General features: G+C 32.4%; 1 protein-coding gene across 3 annotated transcripts in view; it reads right to left on the bottom strand.

The window, feature by feature from the left end:
• Window positions 1-8,337: 8,337 nt before the first annotated feature.
• The window catches only part of LOC114324889 (neutral ceramidase), a 65,558-nt gene continuing 48,809 nt past the window's right edge, over window positions 8,338-25,086 (bottom strand). For 2 of the 3 annotated variants that reach the window (XM_050662861.1, XM_028272788.2), the window contains exons 10-14: window positions 23,353-23,586; window positions 13,590-13,685; window positions 12,661-12,828; window positions 8,939-9,066; window positions 8,338-8,589 (exon numbers count right to left, since the gene is read on the bottom strand). In XM_050662861.1, the coding sequence (XP_050518818.1) occupies window positions 8,394-8,589; window positions 8,939-9,066; window positions 12,661-12,828; window positions 13,590-13,685; window positions 23,353-23,586 (822 nt within the window). In that variant the 3' untranslated portion in view covers window positions 8,338-8,393. The remainder of the gene's footprint in view (window positions 8,590-8,938; window positions 9,067-12,660; window positions 12,829-13,589; window positions 13,686-23,352; window positions 23,587-25,086) is intronic. The other variant, XM_050662862.1, reaches the window with a different exon arrangement.

Here is a 25,086-nt window from a genome sequence, read left to right as displayed (position 1 = left end):
TGTGCGAATAGACAGCGATTATTGTCGGCTGTGATTACGGCCCCCAGATACTTAAAACGTTGTACTCTTTCGAAATTGAACGTGTTGACCGTTACATTTCGTCCTATCCTGTCTCTTCGTGTCGTTCTATTTTCTTCTTCTTGATGTGCCTATCCGTGACGAATGTTGGCGATCATCATGGCAATCTTCACTTTATCTGCAGCAACGCGGAAAAGCTGCACAGATGTTGAACCAGGTTACGAGGTTCTTTAACCAGGATGTTCTTCTTCTTCCTGGACCTCGCTTTCCAAATATTTTTCCTTGTAGGATGGCTTCTTCCTAAGAATCTCCTCATTTGTGATGCGATCAGTCCATGAGATTTTAATGCCCGATTTCACCAACGATACCTAAATATTTAAGAATTACCTAAGTGGGTTTAAGTACTTCCTAACTCTAAAACCGATTTCACCATACGATAAGAATTGCCTAAACCGCTTAAGCATTACCTTACGTTAGGATACGGTTTTCGATCTCCCTAAACTTTAGGTATTACTTATCGTTGACAGTCAGGTTATGTTTTTACAATTTTAACTAATGTACTTGTGACGTTTGTCAATAATTTGATTCCTACCTCAATTTTTCTGTTATTCTGTATTATTAGGTATATTAGTAGTTGTAATTTTGTATTCTTTTATATTAATAATATAATATGTGTTGGAAAATATAAAAAATCATTTGGAGTTTTTTACAGGTCTATTGACAAAATTATGGATGGACCTACTACCTAACAAACTAGTGTTGTGTTTCAAATCCCATTCATGATATCACTAAAAGTGTGTCATTAAAAATTAATCATAAAAGAAGCAATTTTCAATATATTTATTTTAAAATTATATCATTAACGACAATTCAACTAACTTTAATTTTTCGTCATGATACTTATGTGGAATTGACAACTCTTTTATTTTTCTCCATTTCACTGTACATATTATACAAATAACATACAAAACTTAAACTTAATTCACAAATAACTAGCTGCTAAATAAAATAACTATAACAGTACAAAACTGAATAAAACCAACTTGGCAAACAAACAATAATGACAAATAATCGAAAAAGTAAGGTAATGTCATCTTATTCTTCTTTTTATTTATCAAAAATAGTTCAAACGTACGCAAGGTAATACCTAGGAAAGCATTTCCTAGATAAGCATTGCTTTTAGTTGTGAAACGCGATTGTTTCTAAGTATTGACTTAGGCAGTTCCTATCGATAAGAATTACTTAATAAAGCAACTATTTAGGTATCGTTGGTGAAATCGGGTGTAAGAATTCTCCGATATAGCCACATCTCAAATGCTTCCAATTTTCGGCACATATCCTCGTTCAAGGTCCATGATTCAACACCATAAAAAAGGACAGAGAAGACGTAACATCTCAGCATTCTTACTTTTATACCAAGAGAAAGGTTGAAAGCTCTTGAAAAACGCCCCCATACGGTTGAAGATTGATCTAGCTTTTCCGATGCGCGCTCTTATTTCTTGGTTATTGTTCCATTCTTCATTTATTATGGTGCCGAGGTAGTTGTAGTGCCTCACTCTTTCTACAGGGTTTTGGTTGATATAGAGTTGACCTTCTGTTATCTTTTTCTTGCTGACGATCATAAGCTTTGTTTTCTTTACGTTTTTATTGAGTCCATATTGTTGACTGTAATACGTGATTTTGTCCATGAGGACTTGTAGGTGTTCTAGGTTGTCCGCAAATACTATGGGTTCGTCTGCATACCTGATATTATTTAGCCGATACCCGTTTAGTAGAATACCTTTTTCAGTTTCGTGCAAAGCTTCGATAAATATCCTTTCAGAGTAAAGATTGAAAATTAGGGGGGACAAAATGCAGCCTTGCCTTACTCCACGCATGATTTTGACATATTCGGTGAGTTCACCGTCAACTCTGAGGTTTGCAGTCTGATTCCAGTAAAGGTTTCTAATTATTTTCAGATCTTGGTTGTTAATTCCTGCTTCTTTTAGTATTTGCATCATCTTGGCGTGTTGTACTCGATCAAACGCCTTCTCGTAATCAACCAGACATGCGTATACGTCGCAATTTACGTCTCTGCATCTCTGGAATAAGACTTGTATTGAAAACAAAGCCTCTCTCGTACCAAGAGCATTTATGAACCCGAACTGGTTGGGCGAAATTCGACTTTCACATAGCTTGTAAATTCTCGTATGAATTACCTTTAGGACTAATTTTAGGAGATGACTCATCAGACTTATCGTACGGTATTCTTCGCACTTTTTGGCTCCTGGTTTTTTTGGAAGTGCAATAAACTTGGACTTCAGCCATTCTGTTGGTATTTGTCCAGAGTTGTATATGCTGTTGAATATATTTGTGACGTTCAATTGTTGTGTCGTTCTATTTATACACATATTTCGTCCTCTCTTCATTAATCTTAAGCCCTACTTCACTTGTTGCTCCCTCCTCCACCTTGATGAAAATGTCTTTAATGGATATGATGGAGTCTCCAATGAGATAATTTCATCTGCGTATGCTAGTAATAACTTGGGACTTTGAACCAACAGAAATTCTGTTTTATTTTCGGCCGCCCTCGTGGCTTTCTCTAGTACAAGATTAAAAAGTAGTGGAGATATCGCGTCACCCTGTTTGAGCCTACTTTGATTTCAAAGCTGCCAGACAGTTTATTATTTACACATACAGTGGAACCTCGATAACTCGGATTAATCGGGACCGCGGCCGATCCGGGTTATCGAAAATCAGTGTTAGCCGGAGAATATGGTAAAAATTAATAAAATACGGTATATTTACAGATAAACTCTGTTATAATTGAAATAACATGAAATGTATATGCACAGTACACATCTAAATTACTAAAAACACGTAAACACAAACGGAAGCAAACAATACAAGACTGTACTACACACAATACAGTCACAATCGGAACGATGTTATGTTATTTAAGAAGAGTGAAGAATTAAGACCATTGTATAAAAAATAATTTTATAAATAATCTTTTTTAAACAATGCTAAGACAGTTTGATTAAAATAAATAAAGGAATACTACAACAGTGTTTAAATATAACACAACAGTGTTACAACAATGTTATCATCAATAAAGAAGTGTGAACGTACCAATTTCTTTGTTCCACCTATCGATCTAATATTTACCAGTACGATATCTACAATTAAACCAGCAACCTAACAACAATTCAATCAACAATTTACACAAACAGGTGCCTGTTGTGTCCGATAATTCAAAACAATGAACCTGCCGCCGTGTGCCATGAGTCATTTTTACTATCGTATATGTAGTTCAAATTACACAAATACCCATTATCTTTCAAATATTATATTACATACATTTTTATTTTGAATTGTTGAAATGTTTGTCTGATGAAAATCGGTCCCGGTTAGCCGGACTTCCGGGTTATCGGGGTTCCACTGTACTTTAGATATTCCATCCTCCATACAGACTTGGGTCATCCGAATAAATTTCTTTGGTATTGAGAACTCGGCAATGGCATTCCATACTTGGTTTCTGTCTACGCTATCATATGCCTGTCGAGTGTATATAAAGAGATATAGAGGGATATTCTTATAGTGATGTAGAAATGACATTCATGAAGTACAACGGACTTAAAAAGAACTAATTGATATATCTGCTGTGTCTATCTTGCAGACAATTCTTAAAAAGGTATACATACATGTTTTTAAAAATATATGAAAGGAGCGTATAACTATTCAATTCATGGACACAGCCACGAGAAAAAACTAAGCTTTGTTTTAAACCAAGAGGAGTAAACTAAAGAGACAGATTTATACCCAAGAAAGTCACTAGAAGTATCACCAAATACATCTTTTTTGGTTGGTTATATCGGCCTTTGACGGTAATTCATAAATATTATATTATACTAATACGTCGCTAAAGAGTTCTAAAAACAACTGTTTTTATATAAAAAGAGACTAAATATCTAAAAATTAAAGTAATAACGCAGACAATAAAAAAAATCGCTGATATAACTTAATTAACCTATGAAATTCCAATAGTGTCAAAATTTTATAAATGTCGTTAGTGTCAAAATTTGATAACAGTGGAGTAAACTCGCCTGAGGTTGGACCAATTACAAACAAGCTATACAGCGCGGACAATTTGAATTACTCCTCTTGGTTTAAAAACAAACTATAACAACATAAATTCGACGGCAAACTGATTTGTTTAATTTAAGGAATACAACGCACATACAGTACAACCTCCGTTAACCGAAATAATTGGGGGGAGGCCGTTTCGGATAACAAGAATTTCGGTTAAAAATATCATTGTTTTCTGTATTCTTCTTGTAATAAATTACATAGTATTGGAGAGATATAGCTGCAAAACATCGATGTTAAAAGAAAACATAAAAGAAAATAGAAGATTTCTTTAAATAAACACGATATTTTCCCTTAATTTTATTGCTTTTTTAAATTTACTTTTTATTGACGAAATTATTGAAACTGTCAGCCATTTCGGTTAAAAAGGTTTCGGTTAACGGAGGTTTTACTGTACGTCGATTTAATGGATTTACGCGGCCAAAATTATTTTACAGCATATTTCTACTAAATCTGGTGCAAATCAAAGAAAAATGTTTTTTAAAAATTGACTTGCATTTTTCACAGAAAAAATCAAAAGGGCCTAGCCGGGTAAGATGATGAAAAGTGCCCCCAACTCGATTCGAATTCCATATAGGTCACCGTTTAGCATATATAGTGAAACTAACTTTCTGAAATTTTTAGCCCCCTAGGTGGTCATGTGACCCACCTAGAGCCTAATTAGGCTTTTTAAGTTTTTATTTTTTATCTCAGCCGCATCGAGATCTAGCGAAAAACTTAAAATAAAAAAGTTGTAAACTTTAAAAAGTTCTGTCCGAAAAAAAATTATTTTTTAATTTTTGGCGGGAAATTTAAATTTTAGAACGATTTTAAAATTTTAAATGAGTATAAAAAAATAACATTCGTTTCCACGAAAAAAATATATAACGTGTATTTTTGCATAATATTTTACCCTGAATTTTTTCAAATTTTTAAAATTGGTGAAACGCACCTCTAAAAATAAAAAACCGCATTTTTTAGGTTTTTTTTCGTTTTTTGATACAATTTTATACATATTTTTCAAAAAACGTAATACCGTCACTAGAATAGGTAAAAAACTGAAAAATAATTGGGATTTGCTTAATAAAAAATTTTTGTAATCCCATCCATTTTCAATATACAGGGCGTTGAAGAAAACAAAATTTTAGACATTTTTTACGATTTTGCCGAAACTACTGGCAACATTGTAATAAAATTTGGCGATTTTTAAGAGGTAGTTGTTGTGCATTTTTTGACATACAATTAAGAATTTTATATTTATCATTGGCGCGTATACGGGTAATAGTCTGAACTTTTTTAAAAAAAAAAGATAGTACGCCACTGACATATTTCAAATTAACAATCCTTTTTGAATTCCTCGTTTAATTTGTGACAGAAAATCTACCTTCCTATTTTTTCATACGACGCGCCATTTTTATTCAAAAAATAAAACATCTTACGAACCCTTACGAAGTATTCGAACTTCTATTAGTAGTTTCTACATCTACATACGTAAACTCGGACGTCCATTATAAAAACTAATTCGAATACTTTGGAAGCGTTAAGATATTTTATTTTTTGCAGCAAAACGGCGCCTAGTATGAAAAAATAATAAGATAGTTTTTTTATCGCAAATTGAATGAGGAATTTAAAAATGATTGTTAATTTGAAATATGTCAGTGGCGTACCTTCTATCTTTTTTCTTTGAAGTTCAGACCTTTACCCCTAAGCGCGCCAATGATGAGTATCAGATCCTTAATTGTATGTCAAAACATGCACAATAACTACCTCTTAAAACCCGCCAAGTTTTATTACAATGTTGCGAGTAGTTTCGGCAAAATCGTAAAAAATGTGTAAAATTTTGTTTTCTTCAACGCCCTGTATCTTGAAAATGGATGGTGTTACAAAAAATTTTTATTAAGCAAACCCCAATTCTTTTTAAATTTTTTACCTGCTCCAGTGACGGTGTTACCTTTTTTGAAAAATATGTATAAAATTGTATCAAAAAACGAAAAAAAAAAACGAAAAAATGCGGTTTTTTATTTTTGAAGGTGCGTTTCACCAATTTTAAAAATTTGAAAAAATTCAGGGTGAAATATTATGCAAAATTACACGTTATATATTTTTTTCGTGAAAACGAATGTCTTAGTTATTTTTTTATACTCATTTAAAATTTTAAAATCGTTCTAAAATTTAAATTTCCCGCCAAAAATTAAAAAAATAATTTTTTTGCACAGAACTTTTTAAATCTTACAAATTTTTTATTTAAAGTTTTTCGCTAGTTCTCGATGCGGCTGAGATAAAAAATAAAAACTTAAAAAGCCTAATTAGGCTCTAGGTGGGTCACATGACCACCTAGGCGGCTAAAAATTTCAGAAAGTTAGTTTCACTATACATATATGCTAAACGGTGATCTATATGGAATTCGAATCGAGTTGGAGGCACTTTTCATCATCTTACCCGGCTAGGCCCTTTAAAATTAATACAAAATATGCAGGTTCTTACTTATACCTCAGTCGGTGTCTGACATATCGGACTCAGTATTTGGGGTCACCCGGTAGGTAACAGCATTTTAATCGTTTCAGAACAAAATGACCGTGGTTTGACCCCTTTCTGTACACTTTTTTTGCTTCTTAAAATTGTTAATAGCTGGTTAGAAGTTAAATTTCCTGTACTCAATTATGTATTTCCTTGCACTAGTTGGGATCTCTTTTGGTATTTTTTAAGCATTCCTTTTTTCACGAGCCTGTATTGTCTGTGCTGCATGAACGATAACTTCACCATTAAGGAAAGAACGTATTTCTTCTGTTTTTCTTCTTTTAATCCTTTCACTGGAACCCTCAAATAATTTAGGAAACCGACCTGGTTAAGTTTTAAATGTTCCATTTAACCAATCTTTATTTGCTTCTAGAACTACCGCATCTTTTCGTCAGTCTTTAACCTTTTCTCTATCATCGCCGTTTAAAATCTCGAAATCTTTGTTTTAAATTGATTGAATTATCAGATATAACAGTTCAATAAGTTAATTTCCAAATATTTTAATTTGTCCTCTACATTAGGAAAATCTTGTAGCTCCATTTGGTCTCAGAGATATTTACGGAGTACTATTTTTAGGTCAGAGCAGTCACCAGATGGAGTTAAAAAAAATCGCAATTATTATATTTAAAACAAATATGTAGGTACTTTTATTTTTGTGACGTCATTCTATAAAGCAAAACTAAAAACCCCTGTATTTCTGGCATCCGCAGCTAAATTCTATGCCATTAATTAGCCAAATATATGCAGTATGCTATAAAATAAATACTATTGCTAGATCGGAGGCGATAATATAACTAAATATCTTATAAACATAAAAATTAAACAAAAATGTCACTATAAAACGGCTTGTTTTTGACTCTAAAAATAATATAAAATAACAGTAAACTTTCTAAAAATATTTCAAGAAGTATTAATTCTTACCTAAATTATTCGATTCCATCACAATCACTGAAAAATATGGTAAATATTGCAAAATGTCACAATTTTTAAAAGTTGACTACTAAGCTAAGAGAACAAAAATTAACGAACAGCTACATGCGCGCGCATTCGCACGTGCACACGTGCGCGGTGAATAGTTCTGGAGTGGGGATAGTAAGTTTTTGTTAAGACAAACCATCAGGTGTCCCTAGGACGTGTCTTGAATTTTTAACGTCACTTTTGAAATTTGACTTTTGCTATCATTATTTAAAATCAACGTATGTGCAACGTATCTAAATTTGACGATAAATTTTTTGTTTATCATGACCAATCTCCATGAAATAATGACAATCATTTTACTTTGCTTTTCCAGTGCGCTAAAAAGACTTATTAACTATTATCGTAACGATTTTTATTTTGACTACAAGGTTTTATTAATTTTTTAGAGAAAACTGTGTTATTATTACCATAATATTCTACTACAAATAAGATGAAAGCATTTGGTTTTAAGTAAAGAAAGGTACTTTATTTATAATTTTCCATATGACAGTTGTCTGATTATTATACAGGATTTTTCTGATCATTCGAGTAATAGTTGGGCTCGTTTGATAATGATTTTTTTAGTTGTACTTATTATAGAATATGTTCATTGGGTGTCTTTTTTATTTCGACTTTCACCTTTCCTTGTGTACAAGTTGAATAACGTAGACAGTTCACTTATTATAGGCACTGCAAACACTCCAAGTAGGAATTTGATGAACAGAAATAAAAAAAATAAAAAACTAACAAATTTATTAAACCAAAATTCAAAAATTATATCTAAAAATAATGAATCACTTGGATTGACAATTTTCTTTCACAGAAAATATTCTCGAGACACCACTATACGCATAGATGCCGCTAAAAAGCGTCTTATAGTTGCCGAAATGTTGGATTTGGTAAGATCCAGGTTGTGTGCCATCTGGAATCTCCCATCGAATTTCTGCTTGACTGGTAGGTGTTAATGGGTCTGGTCTACTCCAAATAAACCTTAAAAATATATTAATAAGAGTATATAACAAATAATATACATATATCTATACATAATAATGATCTTGTTAAAAAACTATAAGCTTGTTCAATTGAAACACATCTGTGGTCAGGTTATCCTTGAAAACAATAATTATGGTAATCGCTCAACTAACATTCTGAAATGCTAGTTATGCTTGTTAGTTATGTATTTAGAAAGAAAATATACAACGAAAAAAATGAAGGATATTAGAACATCCACCCTAAAGTTCCGATTTATCACCTTGTGATTTTGATCTTTGTAAAAGATCGTAAAAGGCGTTAAAAAGTAAACCAGACATGTCTGACAACGAACAAAAGAAAAACTTACTTAGTTTCCCAGCTTGCATCCGTTGCAATAGTTTTCCAAGTTGGCTTATCTTGATTTTGACTTTCTTGTTTTTGTACGGTCAAAAAGGTTTTGTCTTGCATAACATCATTGCGGGGATGGCCTGCGACCTAAAATAAGAATCATATCAAACATTTTTAAATAACTAATTATGGAGGAAGTAACCGCCATTCTACTAAACACATACATAATACATTGAGGTAATACAGTCTTGGGCCCTTCACTTATTGCACTGTTTACTTTTATATCTAGAACGTCAGAAAATGTATAGAGACCAATATAAACATAGAAAGTTGACAGTTCATAGAACAGTTGTATTTGAACGTTATAAACTTACGTGCATAGAAATCGGCCCACTTAAAAACTGGGTCATTTTTGATATCTCATATTTCCTAAACCGGTTGGCCGATTTAAGTGATTTTTGAAGTTATACTTCTTTACCGGCGATAGAGGGTGATTTTTTTATATGTTAAAACCTATCAGCCCGGCGCATGCGCATTATAACTTTGTTCTGATTGGATGTTCAAATGACATGTCAAAAATTATCCGATATGGCAGCTGTGGTTTGGAGGTAAAGGTAAACAAATGTATAATATATTAGTTTTATTGTTGTGAGGACAGAAACAAAAAAGTTTATAATATTGTAGTGACTTTTAAATAGTTTTTAAAAGCAACAGGTACGTAATAATTGTTAATGTATCATGGGTATAAACCTACCTATTTGATCTGCCAAAATACATAGTATGTAATACTTTTTTAGGGCCGGTTGTTCGAACGCTAATCAACAATGATCATTATTAAATATTTAATTACTGTCACCAAAACTGTCAATGTAAACTTTGTTTGGGTTGCTGAAAACATAATTAATTACAATTATGAGATTTATTATTAATTATGTTAATAATTATTGTTATATTAATTAATTATAGTCTCAGAATTGTAATTAATTATGTTTTGACAACCCAAACAAAGTTGACATTGACAGTAATTAATTATTTGATAATGATCATTGTTGATTAGTGTTCGAACAACCGGCCCTTATTTATATAATTTGATTACCATCAAAATTTCTATCAATATTCACCTAATATATTGTTTTTTGCTCTATGTTTTGTTGTATTTTTTCAATTCTAAATCATTTCAATTCAAAATTAAAATAATTTGATCAATTTTCAAAATATCACAAGTTTAATCCGTTTAGTTAGTCGATCTTCGTAAATAATGACACATAGTGTCCGTGGCTAAGCGGAGAAGGCAAATGAATTCCAATACCAACCGCTCTTATCAGCGCTGGTTCGAGTCCCAATAGAAACTTTCTTTTTTGTTTTTTTTTAATACATTTTATGATTGTAACTATATTTATTATATAATTGTATTTTCAGAAAATACGTATTTAGTTAAAAAAAATTTCGACAATTAATGTTCAGACATCATTTGTGGCTTGTTTAATGTGTTTGTGTGTGTTTTATTCTTTTATTATTTTAATTTTTGGCACTGTTCTAATAAAAATGTTTGAGAAGTAGTAAGTATAAATTAGTTTAATATTTAAACAAAATATAAATAATAAGTATATTAATTTCGTTTAAATCATATAATAGAAGTATAACTTCTTACGTGCGTACAAAGTACACACACATTCTTTTTTGAACATGTTATAGGCTGATTCTTTAGCAATACCACTGTTATAATATTGTTTCTAAACAGGTAAATTTTCATTGTATACCGGGTGTACCAATCAAACTGTGTTTTTTTCTCAAAGTTTGCATCACCCTGTGGAATATTCTAGCATTTATAAAATACTGAAATTAAAACCCAACTAGCATCAGGTTTACTTAACATTCTGCTTTTTGATTCATTCGTTTATGTTTCATAATAAAAATAGTTAGATACTTTAACAACTAGACATGTTCTTCATCAATACACGGTGATGATTTTAAATAAGTGCGACAAACTTTAAGAGATAATACTGCATGAAAGAATAATGACAGTTGGCTTTATAATCGTATGTCCGCAAATGTTTCGTTTCCGAGATATGGGATGTTGAATTTTCTCTTACAAACTGACGATTTATTTATTGCTTTAAAACCAGTTGAGATATGCAAATGAAATTTGGTAGGTTTTAAAAGATAGTTATTGCAGATTTTTTGACATAAAATTAAGAATTTTATATTCACCATTAGCGTGCATACGGGTAATATGATCGGTCATATTATACGTATGCGGGCTAATGGTGAATATTAAATTCTTAATTGTATGTCAGAAAATGTGCAACAATTACGATATAAAACCCACCAAATTTCATTGACATATATCAACCGGTTTTAGAGCAATAAAATAAATCATCAGTTTGTAAGAAAAAATTCAACATCCCGAAAACGAAACATTTGAGGACATACGTTTATAAAGCCAACTGTCATTATTTTTTTCATGCAGAATTATCCCTTAAAGTTTGTCACACTTATTTAGAAACACCGTGTATTAATGAAGAACATGTCTAGTTGTTAAAGTACCTAACTTTTTTATTATCCAACATAAACGAATGATTCAAAAAACAGAATGTTAAGAAAACCTGAGGCTATAGTTGGGTTCTAGTTTCAGTATTTTATAAATGCTAAAATATTCCACAGGGTGGTGCGAACTTTAAGAAAAAAACACAGTTTGATTGGTACACCCGGTATACAATGAATATTTACCTGTTTAGCAACAATAGGTTTGTTCTAGCATCAGTTTCAAACGGTTTGAAACTATCAGAAGCATGCGCATTTGTTTGATGGCGTTCTAGCACACAAATTACTAGTCTCAAACGATCAAAAGAGTTTGCGGATTTTGTTCGGATTTTCAGTATGTGACTTGCGCAGAGGAATTATTTGTTTGAGGTTTATAAATTTTAAATGAAAGTAATATGCTTTGACTATATTATTTACGTTTATAACATTAATTTTTAATATTTAGAATAAATCTGGAAAATTTTGATACTTATAAGAAAAGTGTACTTCTAATCTAACCTCAAAATTATAAATAAAAACAAACAATTTGACGTTGGTATTTACTCCGATAAAAAAGCGTTCTAGCAAAAACAGTTTGTTACCAATTTGTGGATTGAGCATGCGCAGTAAAGCAGTACAATAATCTGGTGTCGAACCATACAAAACTACATGCTAGAACAAATCTATCATTATTACAGTGCTATAGGGTTTTTCATCGATTGTCATTTGTTTCGAGCTTCTGTCACATGTTGTATAATCTGTGTATAACATTAATATACACGGATTATACGACATATGACAGAAGCTCGAAACAAATGACTGTGAATGAAAAGCCCTATTGTTAAAGAATCAGGCTATAACATGTTCAAAAAATCACTTAAATCGGCCAAAAGGTTTAGGAAATATGAGACATCGAAAATGACCAAATTTTTAAGTGGGCCGATTTCTATGCACGTAAGTTTAGTTGTCATTGTAATAAAGTTGTATATATTGCAATATTGTTGGTGTTTGAAATAAAGATTTTTTAAGCAGAGTAATAATAGTATTAATAAAGGTATTTTTTCTATGGAAAAACAAGTATTTTGAATAGTTTCATGACAGTCACATGACATGAAAGTCACAGGTGAGAACGGGCCGGATTAGCCCACGCCTATAAATTAGGCACTCGTGTGTCTACTAGCATGGCGCTTACTGTATACTTTCTTCTTCTAAACTTACGAAAACTGCAGAAACTGTTTGGCCCGGTTCATAGCAGTCATTTGGTTGAACGACGCAGTCACCAAAATTATTAAACCAACCACTAGAATCCATAATAACGGGAGTAATAAGAGTGGCCATGTCTTTCGGGAATTTATAGGGACTTGAGTCGTCATTCACAGTTTCATTCTAAAAAGAAGCCAATATTGTCCTTTTCATGAGCATTTTTCAGTGCGTAACAAATGATAGGAAAAAGGGTAATACACATTTATGACATTTATTCTAACATGACATTTTAGTTAAATCTGTCAGTTGTCACATTTTATTTTCAATTTGGAATAAAAACAAATCAAATGTGTGTTTCTTGCATTTATAAAATGGTATTTTCTTTGATTTGTATAGTGTTATAAATTATACAGATTATATTTATAATATTATTATCTAATTAAAAAATATATTTTTTTATTATGGCGCCATCTATCGACAACTAGAATAAATGTTGTAAATGTCTGTAATCACGGACGTGCCTTTTTTTCTGTCACATACAATTTATTGCGTTAGAAAGAAATCGAAAAACTGTGACGCACTGAAAGATGATCATGAGAAAAAGAATAGCAGTGTTAAATAGGAATTCATATTAGACAATTGACATAAAATGAGTTGTGAAACCATAGTATGCGATCTACCGTCGCGTTTCTGCTGTAGTTTGCGGTCTACCGACGGATGCGGTGGGTAACCTGTAATATATTACAGTGCCGGTAAGAAAATCTTTACAAAATGAAGAAAACGCATAGAAGAATTATTATTTTACAAATTAATACAATAGTCATATCAATTTACTATTTAAGTTGGGAAATAGCTACAAAACTGGTTTATTCTGTACACTATAATAGATATTTATAGGTAGACCACACACTATGGCAGCACCAAATGAGTTGGCCATTTCTTACCTTCATCATGGCTTTCGTTAGCTGACCATAAATGTTTTCATAGATTGGTAAAGTATAAGGACCGTAGATGGTTGAAGCACCTTCATATCGTTGAAGCTAAAATAAAAAATATTTTCAATGAAACTACCATTTTTGTAGAAAAATACCAGTTCCACTTTCAAACCATAATGATATACAGAGTGAGTTTTATGTATGGAAACACTCAATTATCTCGAAAACGGCTTGCACGATTTTTATAGATTTTGGTAGGTAGGAGTTTTCTAATGCGGCCGATATTACAGTGCTAATTACATTGTTGTCAGATCTTCCATTTTTCTGAAAATCTAATGAACTTTCTTATTTCAAATAGAATACCCGGTATATTTTTTGCGTTTTGAAGTCCTTAACAAATACTGATTATTTTTCATGTTATATTCCCTACACCTAAATGCCACAATTTCGGAGTTATTGCTACATTTATTTAAAAAAAATTTAAGCAAATTATAAAGATCAATTTTTTCGACCCGGCTAAATATTATTTTAGGTTGTTTGGATCATTGGGAACAAAAAAGATCTTTTGTAATTTTTCTCTAAAATTAATCGTTTCCGAGTTATAAAGAATTTAAAACTGAAAAAAATCGAATAATGATGATTTTCCAGGTTAAAAAAAGGAAATAGAAATATTATTTTTGAAACTGCGAAGTACTCCAATTTAAGTTCAACCCTTATTTTATCAGCTACCGATAAGTAGTTTGGGCTTGTTTCATTTAAAACATTGTTTTTTAGTTGTTAATGCAGCCCGATCGCCCGTCCTCTCGTATGCACTTCATTAACAATAAATTAAAAAGCAATGTTTTAGAATAAAATGACCTAAAAAGTCTTATGGCAATCTATTAGACGAAGAGTTGAGCTTGAATTTAGTTACTTCGTAATTTCAAAAATTATATTTTTTACTTGTGTTTTTGAACCTTGAAAATCGTCATTATTGGATTTTTTTCAGTTTTGAATTGTTTATTACTCGAAAACGATTAATTTTAGGGAAAAATTACAAAAGACCTTTTTTGTTCCCAATGATCCAAAGAACGTAAAATAAATGCCAGGGCCGAAAAAATGATTTTTATAATTTGTTTATTTTTTTTTTTAAGTATCAATAACTCCCAAATTATGGCATTTAGGTATAGGGAATATATCATGAAACATAATCAGTATTTCTTCGGAATGGGACGTTTCGATGCCGCCGGTTCATCGCCGGCCGTTTCGATGTCGCCGGTTCATCGCCAGTCCATTTCATCGCCGTCATATCTCGCATTTCCTAGAATTCCTAATTAATACTAACAATAACTAATAATTGTAACTGTCGAAAATTCGGAAATATATCAGATAGCGATTAATTGACTGGCGATGAATCGGCCGGCATCGGCATCGAACTGGCGGCATCGAAACGGCGGCGATGAAACGTCCTAGACCCGTATTTCTTAGGGACTTTAAAACGCAAAAAATATACGGGGTATTTCAGTTGAAATAAGAAAATTCATTATATTTCCAGTAAAACGGAAGGTCTGACAACAATGTAATTAGCACCGTAATATCGGCCGTATTAGAAAACGCACACGCACCAAAATCTATAAAAATCGTGCAAGCCGTTTTCGAGATAATTGAGTGTTTCCACACATAAAACTCACTCTGTATAAGTTAAACACAGTGGCGTAACCAAGGGGGTTTTTGGAGGTTATAGCCCCCCATTGGGATGTACTTTGAGCTCTATACGCTTAACACCAGTACTATTCCATACCCCCCCTCCCAGACCCTCCAGTAGTTGTAACCCCACACCATAGGATCATCCTGGTTATGCCGTTGGTTAAACAAAGTCTTGGCAACTCTAGAACTGTAACAACAAATTTTACAAAACTAGTTTTTGCATCACATTTGCTATATAGATTAAGAGGAACCATTGAAAGACAGAAAAAAATGAATATAAAAAATAGCAAAATACTAGCTAAGAGACGCACTAAAGGAAATTAAAAACAAGTAATTGGACTTTGTAAGTCCTAGGTTTTCACCCAAAGTAATCGAAAGCAGAACTGGAAGTCGATATTTGAATTATTCGTGTAACTTTGCGTGGATTGATATACAAATTTACTAATTTTGAGTCATTTTTACTAAACTGTTTACACAGAAATAACTCTAAAGATTCAAACCTTTCAATACGCTTCGATTTATGTGTTACATATACTATTTCTGAGTCTATTGGGACCGTGTAAGTTCGGCAAAACGACACCTGGTTTCTACGCTCTGCAACTTTATTCGCACTTTTAATTATATTGGCCAATTATATTAGTCCTGGTTACTGGATAATTGTCAAGGCCATAGTCCAAAAAAATAATAAGAAGAAAAAATAAGATTCAGGTTATGTTATTAAAACGTAAACAATTGTATGTAGTAAATAAAATTGGTTATTAAAATGCAGTACTGCAAGCAAAATACAATTAATTTAATTTACCTTTATATAATAATTGCATATAATATCAATATTGTAGAGAAACATATAATTTTTCTTCTTCAATGACAGTAGGTATGAAATGTACGTCAATTTGACAATTTCAATGGACAATATGAATTATTTAAGAAAGTTGCAATATTTCTCCGCTATTCGCGCACGATCGTTTCTCGTATCCCTTCCAAGTACTTGCACACCGCAAATAATGGCATTTCCGGTTATAACTTTTTAAGCGGAAATTACGTAAAAACAAAAATTTTACATTTTTTCTCATCTTGCTAAGCCACGTTGAATAATGTATCACTTATTCTCTTTCGGCGACTGTAAAATAGTCAATACTTACGGTTGCAACTCTAAAACCGGAACTCCGACGTCAAATTTCTCATCTTTAATAATACCATCCTTAGGTTAAAAGCTTTCATTCGACACCCCATTTGTCATTCTATCTGTATTAATAACGGAGGAGTTGTATTCGCGGATGGACAGATAGACAGCCTAGCTAAAATTTTTCATCTTTAGTACCAAGCTTGAACTATAAGCTATCATTTGGCACCTCATTTGTCATTCTACCTGGTATATTGACGGAGGAGCTATATTCGCGGTCGGACGGACCGACGGTCAGACAGCGTGTCAAATTTCTCACCTTTAGTACCAACCTTGGATTATAAGCTTTCATTTGACACCTCATTTGTCATTCTACCTGGTATAGTAAAGGAGTTATATTCGCGGTCGGACGGACCGACGGACAGACAGCCAAGTCAAATTTCTCACCTTTAATACCATCCTTAGATTATAAGCTTTCATTTGACATCTCATTTGTCATTCTACCTGGTATAATGACGGAGGAGCTATATTCGCGGTCGGACGGACCGACGGACAGACAGCCTAAGTCAAATTTCTCACTTTTAGTACCATCCTTGGATTATAAGCTTTCATTTGACACCTCATTCGTCATTCTACCTGGTATAATGACGGAGGAGTTATATTCGCGGTCGGACGGACCGACGGACAGACAGCCTGTTAAATTTCTCATCTTTAGTACCATACTTCGATTATAAGCTTTCATTTGACATCTAATTTGTCATTCTACTTGGTATAATGACGGACGAGCTATATTCGGGGTCGGAAGGACCGACGGACAGACAACCTAAGTCAAATTTTTCACCTTTAGTATCATCCTTGGATTATAAGCTTTCATTTGACACCTCATTTGTCATTCTACCTGGTATATTGACGGAGGCGCTATATTCGCGGTCGGACGGACCGACGGTCAGACAGCGTAAGTCAAATTTCTCACCTTTAGTACCATCCTTGGATTATAAGCTTTCATTTGACACCTCATTTGTCATTCTACCTGGTATAGTAGAGGAGTTATATTCGCGGTCGGACGGACCGACGGACAGACAGCCTAAGTCAAATTTCTCACCTTTTATACCATCCTCGGATTATAAGCTTTCATTTGACATCTCATTTGTCATTCTACCTGGTATAATGACGGAGGAGCTATATTCGCGGTCGGACGGACCGACGGACAGACAGCCTAAGTCAAATTTCTCACTTTTAGTACCATTCTTAGATTATAAGCTTTCATTTGACACATTTGTCATTCTACCTGGTATAATAACGGAGGAGTTATATTCGCGGTCGAACGGACCGACGGACAGACAGCCTAAGTCAAATTTCTCACCTTTAGTACCATCTTTGGATTATAAGCTTTCATTTGACACCTCATTTGTCATTCTACCTGGTATAATGACGGAGGAGTTATATTCGCGGTCGGACAAACCGACGGACAGATAGTTTAGGTCAAATTTCTCACCTTTAGTACCATCCTTGGATTATAAGCTTTCATTTGACACCTCACTTGTCATTCTACCTAGTATAATGACGGAGGAGTTGTGGTTACAGACAGACGGACGGACAGACGGACGTGGATAATCCAAAGTTTTCACATTTTTTCAAAATTGGGTGAAAACATCAAAAGTCATTAGACTATGGCAAGAGCAATGCTAGAAATGGCAATACCAAGAAAACTAGTGGAAAGACTCATATGTACAGGTAAAGAAGGAGATAGAAAATCGATGCCATTTAGTATAACATCAGGACTGACAAGCTATTCAATTTGGTCTTAGAATAGGCAATAAGTAAAATTTCGTCTGAACTGAGAAGGGAATTTGCAAACTGAGGATCAAAACTATTGTGTCCTTTGCTTATAATCTAGATGATGAAGCAGCATGAAGCTTGCGGGGGGCCATATCTTGTCTAATAAATATATGTAAAAATGTGTTATTGTTATATTATTGAAAATGTATAATGAACCAATTATAGCATTGAAAATGAAGTTGCCCATCAGATAGATACAATGTATCGTATGTACGTATTGTATGTATTAATAAAATTGTAGATATATTCGATGATAGTAGTGTACGAAGAAAATTGTTCATCTCATAGAATAATACTATGTAATAATGTAGTCATTTATTAATGTTCTTTCTATTTTATTCTATATCAATAAAGATGAAAAATGTAAGTTGTCCTAAACAGTGCATGAATACAGTAAATAACTGTTTTGGAGTGTAATTATCAGCGTCACGACGTATTTGCCAGGCAATTTGGATTTAGATTCTACTTATCCTCCACTTCAAAGTTGGAGTTGTGCCGCTGGTTGCTTTTACTTGGGGGGGGGGTTGAAAGTCACCCCTTCTCGGGTGTGAAAAATATACGTTTAAAATAAGTCCGGAAATGGATAAATTGACTGAGCAGCTTTTGTTCTATAGAGCTTCTTTATCGAAGTCAATTCTTTTCAAGTCACTTGCGAGTGCAAATATTTATTTTTCAACAAAAAAAAAAACACGTATTTAGGCGGTTTTTCGCAAATAACTCAAAAAGTAAGTATTTCATCGAATTAAATATTGTCGAAAAAATATTTTTAGTATAAATGTAGCTTATAAAAAACAAAAAAAAATGGTGTACCTATTCATGAAGGCTATAAACACAGTAAAAGGAAAGTTGTAGCTCATGAAAATATTCGTTCCCACTTTTCGGGGAAAACTTATTGAAACTTTTTTGAATGTTTAAAAATGAGCTTTATTTCTATTTTTTATCACATTTTATAGCAAGCTTCTAGCATCAAAACTAAGCGAGTTACGCTCAAAGTTTTAGAGGGGCTCAGGGAGCCCCCTCTCGAGAATTTACAATCGTATAAATTTAAAATTTGCAGTTCAAATGTTTTTGTTTTAAACACATATCTCTCTTTCTACCAGAAAAATGTTTTTATCTTTGCGCAGAACGGTAGTGAAGGTTGTGCTGAACGAGGTAACCCAAACTATGCATATATCATAAAAAAAGTTCATGCCCCCCGAAGATCCGCCCTATATTAGTGATATGAAAAATCTCAAAGAGTTAAGAAATGTAGGTTTTGCTCTTTTATAAATATTTTAGTTTTATTTTGTTTTTCTGGAAAACAAAAATTGTTTAAGATATGGCTGTTCACAATTTGCATACACTCGTAATTAGTGATTTGTTAGAGCCCTTTCAAATAAAACCCATTCAAAAATAAGCACTTTGATCCGGTGAAACTTACAGGTCATTTAAAATTTAAGTTAAGTAATTTTTAAAGGTGTAATGATTAGTTTCATTTGAGGTGCTAAATAGGGGGAGATTTTCACAATTTTTGTTTACCAAAAAAGACTCACTGTATTTTGAGCGTACCTAACTCGCTTAGTTTTGATGATAGAAAGTTTTATAAAAAGTAAAAATACGTAAAACTTATTTTAAACACTAAAAAATTTTAATGAGTTTTCCCCGAAAAGTGCTCCATTTTTTGGTTATTTCATGTTGAAATATTCGATTTGGAATTTGACAAATAAGAACAATTCTTCATAAGCTACACATTTACATTTACTTGGTCGACTTCATTTTTGTATAAGCCACATTTTTGCTATTTACGAATAGGTACTTACTTTTTGAGTTATATGCGAAAACCCACCTGAAAACGTGGTTTTTTGTTTTACAGTGTTGAACATTTTCACTCGTAAATAACTCGAAAAGTAGTATTGACTGGACCACTTCGATGGTGACATTGGAAATTACACGATATCGCCGTATTTCACGTTCATTTACTGGGCTATAACACATACATATAAGTTTTTGTGACGCATATCGCATTTAGTAATTTTTCAAGTGGGCCCCATTTCCAATTCTGCGAGGGGGGGGGGGCGACAGTTTTTTTTACGCCACTGATGAAACACATGCTAGTCTCCAAAAATCCAAAACCAAGATCTAGGCAGAACATAACTATTAATGACCACATCTTCGAAGTAGTCAAAAAGTAGCGGTAACTACAGATGACAACCACATAAAAAAAGAGGTCTGAGCAAGGATAGCTGCGGGGAATAGAGCATTATACTCCCTATCATCATTATTAAGATATAAGCTGCTAAAAAGTCCATCCAAATTAAGACTGTCAATTATTCGCCCAGTTGTTACATATGGAAGTGAAACACGCACTTCTACATCAGCGGGAAATAAATAAGCTGCTGGTATTTGAAAAGAGATTCTCAGAATGATATTTGGTCCCCAAAGGAATGAATGGTGAATGGAGAAGGCGCCACAATTCTGAATTGTTGACTCGGTATGGAACTGAAAACATCATCAGACATATCGCTCATCCGGAAGAAAAGTGACACAACTCAAAAAATGCATAATTCTAGTTATCTTGTTAAATTGACTCCAAATATCCTATACTTTTACCAGGAAAAATGTCACATAGATATCTACTACCAATTTCGAAAGATAGCGGTAGTGTCCTTATTCCTTTGGTGGTAAAATGAATACTTTCATTCCCAAAGAATGACACTTTTCAGTTGGGCTCTGACGTTCGAAGTGAACTTATCGATTTTTATCAAGAAACCGTTATATTTTGAGAAGTGTCCTGATATTTTTCGGGGTTTCGACGGAAAAGTGAGATATTTAGATTTGTGTCTTTTTTTTTTTGAAAAAGTGAATAGGTTTCTTATTACATTATTAATAAAATATAGTCATATTTTGAATTATGTAATTATTCATGAAGTATTTGATAAAATAAATTTTACGTTTTTGTTTTTTTTCACATGTTACATTGTTCTTGAAAAAATAGATTTACTATTTATCGTCACTGTTGAAATATTTACAGAAATGACTTTTTTCTCGTATATTTATCTACTTTTTTGTAAATAAATGAACATTTTAATAATTAGTAATGGACAGAATCAAATACCTACTTATAAGTTGATTCAAAAAATAAAAAAATACTGTTTTAAATTTATCAATTATTCCTGATTTGTTTAATGTTTATATTCATTTACATTCACTGAAATATGTTTACAGAATTGGTCGTTTTGATGATCTTGAGTTGTTGAGAATAAGCATGATTTCTTTATTGAATGGGGAATTCTATTTAAAAATAAATATTAGTAATATCAGTTGTAGAAACGAATACAGTGAGGTATTCGTTTTTTTTTTGTATGGGAAAAATATTCATTATGTTAGTTTATTGTATGCATTGTCAGTGCGAAGTATGTGTTGGATATAATAACGCTACGGAAGAGGAAAGGGTCTACAGATCAACCTATGACGTGCATCGTGTAGAAACAGATTTATCTCGAAAAGAAAAGGAAAACGATAAAAGTTCTAACAACACGATTGCAATCTATGATCTTCGGGCGGTTTTACCATGCCCATCTGGAGGAGCCTCATCCTTCTATTATGTTTCCAAAGTGAACGTTTATAATCTAACTATATGCAACATTCAGACTAAAAATGTTCAATGTTATATGTGGCATGAAGGAGAGGCTCTAAGAGGAGTAAATGAAATAGGTTCATGTATACTAAAATACCTCAATAGTTTAGAAAAAGAGAAAAATAGGAATATTATATTTTTTTCTGATAACTGTGCAGGCCAACAGAAAAACCGTTTTATGATAGCTGCATACGTATACGCCATTTTGAATATCGATGAGCTGCAGAGCATAACACATAAGTTTTTGATTACAGGACACAGTCAGAATGAGGGAGATAGTGCTCATTCAGTTATTGAACGCCAAATAAATGATCAAAAAGGTCAGGACCTGTATATCCCCTGATCAGTATGTGACGCTTGTACGCAGTGCTAAAAATTCTGGAGAACCATACAAAGTTGATGAAATTTGTCATCAAGATAATTATGATCTGAAGCAATTAGCAACTGATATATGAGTTTAAACTCTTTTACCAAGAATACTAATAGCGAACCCGTAAAAATTTCACGATATAAAAGTTTTGAAAATCACAAAAGAATTCCCTGGAATATTGTTTTATAAAACCTCTTACCAGCAAGAACATTTTGATAGTGTGTTGATATTGAATCGAAGAAAAAAATATCAAACTGAAATTTTGAAAAAGGTTTACAAAAATAAAGTAGGGATATCAGAAAAAAAGAAGAAAGGGCTGATGTCATTGTTTTAAAAAATTGTATACCCAAGTGCTATTTGCCATTTTATGAGTCTTTGTAGATTACTATTTAGGTACCTGTTATATTCAAGTATTTTCGTTTTATCAAGTGTTAGACATAAAATGTTTATTTTCTTTTATATGTTTAATAATATTTTTTTTATACTAGTAAGATAATTTCCACATTATTATAAATAAAATTTCATTTCTCAAGTTAATACTTTCATTAATTTTTAAAAAAGGAACCAACAGTTTAAAAGAAAAGTGACGTAAGTCAAAATTTTCATCTTTTTTTCTTTGTTAAATCAGATATTTTTTTTTGGTTTTGCTTCTTGCGCAATTAAAAACATTCACTTATCCATATTCTTCGTTTTTGATTTGAAAATTTTAGCAATTACCGTTTAAAACTGACAGTTAAATTAAGATCTAAAAAATCTATTTTTGTCTGTCCTGAAAAATGATGTTTTTTGACTTGTGACACTGTTCTTCCGGATGAGCGAATAAAAGCTAACCGGATAAGATGGACAGTCCATGTAGTAAGATCAGAGGAAGACAGAGTATCACAGATAGTGTTTTTTGAGATACCAGACTGTAGAAGATCAGTAGACCTGCCCAGAAAAAGATGGACGAATGATGTCGAACCCGATTTATGAAGGATTGGGGTACAACAATGGGAAATGGACAAAAAATAAAAAAAAGAAAAGATCGTAGAAGATGGAGGGCTATAGTGGATGCGGCGAAGACATCCTGAGTTGTAAAGCCAGTCAAGAACAAAAAGAAAATACAATCTTTAAGTACATCTTATATCTTACAACCTACCTGATATTCTTCTGGGGTGGCAATGTAACTGGTATAAACGTTGCTTAAGCCCGCTATAACAACCAATGAATCTGAGGGTCCGTCGTTTGTGATAATTGCTTTCCTAACAGCATCTCTCAATCTTCTTCCAGACATGGTTGTAAATTCTCCAGGAACGGCAATCAGAACAAGCTGTCCTATTTTTACTAATTGGTTAGAAACTGTTACCGGTTGCCATTCGTATGGCTTAGTAATCTACAAGAAGCATATTAACGGTTTTTAGTCTAGAAGCTAGTCCTGTTTCGTGGTCTGTTTCCTATGTCATGAATCAATTTTGTAATCGATTTTAAACTCATATAAATCAAAGAAAATTTTAATTAAACATTTATTTTTGAGAATTTTTTATGTAAACTACAGAAAGAAACGAATCTATTGAGAAAACTAGCAGCGCCATCTTTTGAGAAAAGTGAGAACTAATTTTATGATATAAAATTTAAAGTGGCTTAAAATTCCAAATAAAACCTAATGCATCCATGTAGAAGCTGTTGAATATTGCATTGTTATCGAGTTCTGAGCTATTCTGAAAATTTCAAATCTCTAGCTAGTCGGTAGGTTTGTTTAAAATCGATTACAATAGTTTTCTCGGACAAAGAGGCAGACAAATAACGAAGTATATAAAAACGTGGTAGAATGATTAATGCAAAAACATTGCAAAATTACGCCATTTAGGCGATTTTTCACTTGTAACTCGGGTGTATTTTGAGTAAAATAACTTTATACTAGCACAAATTAAAGGAAAAACTACCCGATTTAAAACTAAACCTTTTGCGTTTTAAAGTGCGCATTTTGTTACACGCCGAACTTCTAGAACCCCATAACTTTGAGAGTCTTCTTTTTCTTCTTCTTCTTCTTCTTCTTCTTCTTCTTCTTCTTCTTCTTCTTCTTCTTTATAAGTAATTTTTGCTTGTTCATGATACCTCTAGGGGAGTTTGTCACTCCACCTTTTGCGCGGTTGGACGATACTTCTACCGATTGGTGATTTATATCTTGCTATTTCTTTGGTTAACCACATTCTGCTTATGTGGTTATTCCACTATTTTTTCAATTTAGTATCCACTTTAGAAAGTTATTCTGAAGCTATTTTCTTGTGGCATTTTTTGCAATTAACTAGTTTTGATGTGAAATAAGCCACAATCTTACTAAAAAAAAGATTTTATTAACGTTTCGACGCCCAAATCGGGTGCCGTTGTCAAAATACAAAAACTATTAATAACAAGCTGAAAATGCGAGCATTATCATAACGAAAACTTTGTTTATATATCTATTTAAATTCATAATATAGAAAATTGCTATTACGAAAAAGTGTTTAGAATTAAAAATTATGTTTTAATGTGCAAGTACATCATTCTAATTTAAATGTTGTGAATTATAAAGATACTTTACTCGAAATTCATATTTTTTTACATACCTCGTATAAAATTAATAAAATTTGATTCATGATGGTTGTATCATAAATCTTAGACCAAGAAGAGATTTTTATGAAGAATAACTTTTCTTCGTCAAATTAAAAATACAAGAGTTATAAATGAAAATGATGTTGGTATCCATAATTTGAGAAAATTCGTCAAATATTTTTTTCCATTAGAAGGATGTAATTTCATATATCAGAATATACTTTTTTATTCCAAACCACATTTTAAATAACAATTTTCCAATATTGTAAAATAAATAATACATACATGATAAAGATACTTT

The sequence above is a fragment of the Diabrotica virgifera genome, chromosome 9 (assembly GCF_917563875.1).
Source record: "Diabrotica virgifera virgifera chromosome 9, PGI_DIABVI_V3a".
NCBI classification, from domain to species: domain Eukaryota; kingdom Metazoa; phylum Arthropoda; class Insecta; order Coleoptera; family Chrysomelidae; genus Diabrotica; species Diabrotica virgifera.
The sequence above is the reverse complement of the archived record's forward strand: the minus strand, read 5'-3'. Positions and strand labels throughout refer to the sequence as shown.